Raw genomic sequence first — 7,002 nt, 5'->3', positions numbered from 1 at the left:
GCGGGGAGGGATAGTATTAGGAGATATACCTAATGTTAAATGACGAGTTACTGGGTTCAGCACACCAACATGGCACATGTATACATATGTAACTAACCTGCACGTTGTACACATGTACCCTAAAACTTAAAGTATAATTTAAAAAAAATATATGGTTATATTCATTTTTCTGTGTATATATGCCTGTCATGTAATTACATTTTTCAATGAATACTGTTTTAAAACAAATGTTTTAAATAGTTTTATGTGCTTAAGTAAGAGATTTTATACTTAGTTTTTAACCAAACCTTGATGATCAAAGAAAATATTTTGGTAATTGTTCAAAAACAGCTTAGAAGTACCATTTATATACAAACTGCTCTTTCAGCAGAAAATCAATAAAAACAGAAAACAATTCTAGCAGCATCTCATTACAACCTGGAACAGTGCATGAAAGTCCACTTCTGCTAGAGCCATTTTAGCTACAGACATATGCAATAAACCACTCGCTTGCTGTAAGAAAAGGGACGGCAAAAGTGAAACTACTTGGATAAGCATAAGGCATTAGACCACGTAAACCATTATTATAATTAAAGAAACATGAATTGAGCAGTGATTTATGGTAGTTGTACTATATTACACCAGATTACAACAACAAATCTTTTTTTTGTTTGTAGATTTAGAAATAAATTAATGTACCTTAAATCTCTGTAGCTCCTTCTCGTTTACAATTGTGCTTTCATATGCACAATCTGATTTCAATCTGTATTACAACAATCCTGGGAGGTAGAAAAAACGGTCATTTTTGTTCATACTTTAATGGGCTAAATATAATTCCCATCCGTTTGAGACATGATAATGTGAACTAATTAAGCCTAAATTGTGCTAAAAATAAAAATTGTTATTGTATAAATGGGGCTTGGCATCAAATTGACACATTTTATTAAATATAATGTGCAAAATATAATGAAGTAACTTCTATTTAAAAAATGGTACAAGGCAGGTATTATTTAAAATGCTTTAGTAACTCATTTTCCATAAAAAGAAATCTGGCATTATAAAAATACATAAAATAATCATGATTTATATCATTAATTTACGTAAGATACTTTTTTGCATAAAACAAAGTTAAAAAATAGTTTAAAAAGGTATTCTTATATGAGCATCATTCCCAGTATAAAAATTTTCATAACTTTTTGTAATTTTGGTTCATCTGTATAAATAAAGCATTTTTATCCTTTTAAAATTCATAACTCCATTTAAAAAACATAAGATTCTCTCTCTTTTAAATAAAAGTTCACTTGAGGTAGTATGTTAAGCTTTTCCTTTGGTCTCATTCAGTCTATGTGTCCAAGTTATAAGACTGAAAATTTGGAGTCCTGTAGTTTTCTAAAGTCTGTTTAAAGGTACAAACGTGATTTTCTTCCTGAAAATCTGTCCTTTCTTTCCCATCTTCCTCTGACCCAGAGTCCAAGTCTGGGGAAGAATGAGCTTTCAAATAAAAGGCTCTTGGCTGACAATCTGATGGCTGTCCAAAGCTTGAATAGGCATCTAGGTGAGGTCTCCTGAGAGCTTTTCCAAATGTACCTGAAAGAAAGAAACACCTTGAGCACATGGGTCCCTTTGCTAGCATGTGAATCAATAAAACCCACTGCAAATGAAGGAACATCTTACCCCATGAATATGAGTAAGTGTTTTCTACAAGTCCACATTATGGCACTCACATACATGTACATCTGTGTTACAGCCAGATCACTTCTAGAATGGAGCAAAAGACATTTGCCTTCCCTCATATTTACATCCACTGAACAAATGCATCTATTCTTTATCATTTCTCATGACCTGTAGTAATGTTAATGGTCATGCAATAAAGTTCCCCAATATAAGTTTCCCCATATCCTAGCTGAGAGCCCAATTTTGGTGACGGGTGCGTTGGATGGTAACATCCAAGTTAACTGAGGCTAAATAAAGAAATTTTCTTTCAAAATAAACCTGTGTCCTGCCCTTTCTTCATTAATTGTAGCCAAATATTACTCAATTGAATCAAATTCTTGCCTCAGTTATACAAAGCATATTATTTTAATTTTTTCCAAAAAAGGAATATAAATAATTACATTGTGATAAAACATAACATTTCGTAGAAGTTGGGTAAAATATTTGAAAATTCTCCTTTTTTTAATTTTATTGTCAACATGGCAAGTTGTGGCTGATTTTTCCATCTCTCTGTTCAGTGAAAAGATGACCTCAGCTCTTCCATCCTATTATCCCCACGCATCAGACGAAAAAATTCACTACCTAATCTCAGTGCCAGCCAGCATCTAACACCACCAACTTGGACCTTAAGGCTGGTTTTCTTGGCCAAAGGTAGTCCAGCTTGTCAGACTAGCAGTTGTTGCTAGGTAGGATGCTGTTTTCCACCCTTCGACTGCGGGTTCAGTTGGAAGCCACCAGACATACCAAACCACAATCATGCAGAGCACACAACTCCACCCCAAAGGCCGTGGGAGCCCAAAACCACTTTTTCCACATGGCTGACAAGCTGAGCTCCTAAGTCCTCCCCAAACCCTTGTCTTGGAGTAGATGCCACACACGGTGCTACCCAGAAAGCTCCTGAGGCTTAGTTATAGATTAAACACATCATCAAGTAAAATCCCACCTCTGACTTTGCTTTTGGAGGCATTTACACTAACTAGTCGGATGTCATGGCAGCCTCATTCAAGAAACCATTTTTTACCAGTTTGACATTCAAGGCTGTCATTGCTCTCTCACACACAACTTGGAGTATGGATCCTCAGACGAGGTACCTGATAACTTAATAAACTTACCCATGAAAGAATTACTCAAGGCAACCGACGCTGGCTCTGGATTTGCACTAAAATCTAAAGAGGACTTGTTTAGACACAGATTTTTCATTCCGGGTCCTTCATTTTGAGAGTAACTAGTGTTAAGCAGCTTCCTCACATGTGAAGGCCATGCTATATTACTGAAGCTCCGTTCGCAGGATTCTTCTGAAGGATGAGAACATGGGTAGCACTCCTTTTTCTTTATGTAACTGGGCTCATAGTGGTCCATTAAAACTGTTCTTGGGTCAGGACCGCAACCTTTTTAATATGGGGGTAATAACAGAAGGAGATTACAGTTAGCACATCTAGAAGTCTCTCTAAGAAACAGAACTGTACTCAAGCAAGAAAACCACCTACCTGTATGATATGTTTCAAAAGGATCTGAGCCATACACATTTCCCTTCAAATACATAGGGCCTGTGGATCCCAAAAAGGGACAAAGGAACAGATCTGTGGCAGCTTCCACATCAGCTTCACTGCTATTGTCAATATGGCAGGTCCCTTTGAAACAAAAATCTTAGTCAATGATCCAATTATTCAAGTGCCATTCAACATTCTCCCCAGTTTTGGTATCTTCCATATTTATAGATGAAAGTTTGACTAGAACATCACATAGACAAAAAAATTGCAAAAATTTACAGTAGCGTTTTAAAAAATTTATTAGAGGACTTAATTAGCCATTGTGCTAGGTGTGGCGGCCTTATTGCTCACTTGGTTTCTAAGGGAAACTGATGTGTGCAGATCCTGCAGCCAAAGCAGCCATGGTCTAAACCACATACCATCAGCACTGTCCCCTTCTTACAAAAGGTCCCAGATGACCAGAACCAGGATTGGCACTTGGCCAATGACCTCTTAATGCCCATCTCAAAGATAAGCTCAGCTAAACATATCATCTCATGAGTATCTGAACCAAACAACACAGAAATGATACGCCATTTACTGCTGGACACAGCAGGTGAAGAGTAAGTGATATCATCAGGGTTAGAGATGTCACGATGACGAATGTGTCTGGGAAGCAGAAACTGGGCAGTCAGAGGTGGTGGGCTGAGAGAAAAGCAAATATGCAGAACGTGACACAGTAATGCTGGTGGCCCAGAGCTACTCTGGGAGCAGCCTCATCTCCAGCCTCAGCATCTAGGCAGCCTGGCATTATTATGCCCCAGTTCTGTCCCTTTAGGTTTTCCTTAAGTGTCTTTTCAGTTAACCCCATTATGCTTTAATGAGCTTGGGTCTCCACTCTTTGCCTCTAAATGGGTCTAACCAGAATACTCACTTCTATGCTCAGATCCTGTAACTCTATGCTCTTTATTTCTGGCTTGCCAAGCACTTTTAGTTTATCTCACCTCTGACGAAACTGTGAAATTGAAAACATATACTTCTCTCCCAACTACAATGTCTGGCACAGAGCGTATAATAAATACTTATGGGAAAAGTTGGTCATATATTTTAGAATAACATCGATGGCTTCCACTTGCTGAGCCCTTAATACGTGCCTAGCGCCATGTAGTTTTCCATCTTCATTTCATTTGCACAAGTACCTCACCAGAAAGTATTGTATGTGCCCCACAGTACATGCAGTAAGTAGTAGGTCTTGTACCAAACCTGTGCTCTTGTATTATGCTGTCTCCATTATTATTCTCAAAACTATGCAGCATTGAAAGCAAGGGTCAGAATTAGACTTCTCAAAGAGGCTGGGTGCGGTGGCTCACGCCTGTAATCCCAGCACTTTGGGAGGCTGAGGCAGGCAGATCACCTGAGGTCAGGAGTTCAAGACAAGCCTGGCCAACATGGCAAAACCCCGTCTCTACTAAAAATACAAAAACAAAAGAAAGCATTAGCCAGGCGTGGTGGCATGTGGCTGTAGTCCCAGTTACTTGGGAGGCTGAGGCAGGAGAATCGTTTGAACCCAGCAGGTGGAGGCTGCAGTGAGCTGAGACCACGCCACTGCACTCCAGCCTGGGCGACAGAGCAAGACTTCGTCTCAAATAAATAAAAATAAATAAATAAAAAATAGACTTCTTAAAGAAAATAATGTAAACTGTTAGACTTTTAAGCCCATTCATGTAACCAGTTAATATCATTTAAGGGCCAAAGAACATTTATAATGTAAAGGATACACAAATATCCTTTACACATGGAATAATTACATTTTTCTAAACCTACTAGTCTTTTTTTATTGTTAGAAACAAAGATTTATTTCTTTCCTAGTATTTAAGAGAAGGGTATAGAACTATACAATTTCAACCTTGCTAGTGATCTTGGGCCAGGTCCTAAATGTCAGTGTTATCAATGTCTTGTGAAAATGAATATCATATCTGAGCCTTTCACCTTATGACTTCAAAACAATTACAGCCCACATTCATTTTAAACACTTACCACTACTGTCATGTTGTGGTAAGAAAAATCCAGCACCTGAAGATGTGACAAACTGGTGGTGGCTTCCACTTTCTGAAGACACGTACCCATCCTGCCTGTCAGCTAACGTTCCCTGAGATGACAAATAACTAGGAATATCTGCTGGCAAGTTGGTCTCATCTGTAATAAAACAGCAGCATTTTATTAACCAAGGATGATCGTTAATTGTCCCACAGGCATCCCGGGTGAATGGCATAGACTATTTTGGCTTCTGTATACATCAAATTAGGGGAGATCTACTCTGGCAAAACCATCTCGATTGTACAGTACTCTGGAACGGCAAATTAGGGCTTTGCTGCTCTGGGACGTATAAGCTGACTTTCTGTTTTATCACCCATTGGATGCACCTCCCAAATTTCAAAACAACAAATATTTAAACATTTTTTAAAAGGCTGAAGGCCTAAGAATTTTCATGGGACAGTATCTAAGCTTTCGAATTATGCTTGATTATTGCCATATTCCCTGCTTAATATTACTAATCAATATCTGACTTTGCACATACTAATCAAGTCACAGCCCCTCTTCCACTAATAAAATCCAACCTAAGTACATGCACATACGCATAGACAACAAGACATACAACTACTGCAGAGAGTAAACCTTATCATTAAAGGGCTGTTCCTGCTTCCCCATCACTATCTTATAAAGGAGTTAGAAATATTTTAGTCAGTGACTTGGATTTTATCTCACAGCCACAGGATACCCTGATGTCATTTTAACAAAAAGTATTAATCTTTAAACATCAGCTTTATTTAGGGCTGGAGTTTTTTAGCGAATCATATTTCTGCAGCTTGAAACAAATGAGTCACCCTTCTGAGATGAACTCAGACTGCAAGACACACATTCTAGAAGTATTTGCAGAACCACAAATACACACGACTCCTGTGACCTGTGCCAAGCTTCTGTTTACACACCTGTGTTGGTAATGCTGCAATCTTCATTCCTCCGCCTTGTGTGGTATATGATGACCACCCACACGAGTGACGTGCCCACCACACAGCAAACCACGGCTATGATCACGACACCCACAGTGGCCCATCCGTCATCGTCTAACGATGGGGCTGTCATCTGAGGGGAGTCACAGGTCGGAGTGGGGATCACACTGAGGCGCACGTTTCCTCTCTCAGTGCCAAGGGTATTAGACATCTCACATGTGTATTTCCCAGCATCACTGACATCTGAGTCCACAATAATCAGAAGCTGATTGCCTGCTGCAAAAAAGTGCCTCTCAGTTACCACCAGTGGGCTATCATCTTTGGTCCAGTTCAGTTTGGGGGGAGGGCTTCCTCCAGCAATGCACTGTAGGACGGCTGTTTCTCCCTTGGTTACAGTTCGGTCCAACAGTGGCCGCAAAAATGATGGTGTTTCTGAAATAACAAGTTGTGCTTTTAATTTCCCAAATAAAATTTAGTTTCCATATCATAAAATGTAGCATTTAAACTTATTCAAATTGTAACCTAAAATTTTATTCTCCCACAACTTACTGGACATGCTTTTTTAAGAGCCTAAACATATACAACATTCAGTATTTCACTATTCTGCTGTCATTTACTCATAACACCAGTTAAGGATAATATCTACTATTTTTAAAATCTCAGCTTCCCTCACTTTTGCAAAAGTTGGGAAGCTGGTAGTAGGGGGGAGAGTGGGAAACAAAAGCTTTTTAAAAATAGAAAGTACAAAAATAATTTCAAGCACAAGGGTATGTTGATAAATAAAAAAAATCAGAATGCTTAAGTTTTTTAAGTGAAACTTTTTAGGGCCG

The 7,002-nt window shown here is 38.6% G+C and overlaps 1 protein-coding gene across 2 annotated transcripts in view; it reads right to left on the bottom strand.

Annotated features, from left to right (window-relative positions):
- Positions 1–904: 904 nt before the first annotated feature.
- Positions 905–7,002, bottom strand: part of LRIG3 (leucine rich repeats and immunoglobulin like domains 3) — a 48,472-nt gene continuing 42,374 nt past the window's right edge. For both annotated transcript variants that reach the window (XM_004053475.4, XM_055359223.2), the window contains exons 15-19: positions 6,152–6,604; positions 5,199–5,357; positions 3,180–3,323; positions 2,805–3,080; positions 905–1,566 (exon numbers count right to left, since the gene is read on the bottom strand). In XM_004053475.4, coding sequence (XP_004053523.1) covers positions 1,322–1,566; positions 2,805–3,080; positions 3,180–3,323; positions 5,199–5,357; positions 6,152–6,604 — 1,277 coding nt within the window. In that variant the 3' untranslated portion in view covers positions 905–1,321. The remainder of the gene's footprint in view (positions 1,567–2,804; positions 3,081–3,179; positions 3,324–5,198; positions 5,358–6,151; positions 6,605–7,002) is intronic.

The sequence above is a fragment of the Gorilla gorilla genome, chromosome 10 (genome assembly GCF_029281585.2).
Source record: "Gorilla gorilla gorilla isolate KB3781 chromosome 10, NHGRI_mGorGor1-v2.1_pri, whole genome shotgun sequence".
In the NCBI taxonomy this organism is placed as follows: domain Eukaryota; kingdom Metazoa; phylum Chordata; class Mammalia; order Primates; family Hominidae; genus Gorilla; species Gorilla gorilla.
This window is presented reverse-complemented; position numbering and strand designations above follow the sequence as displayed.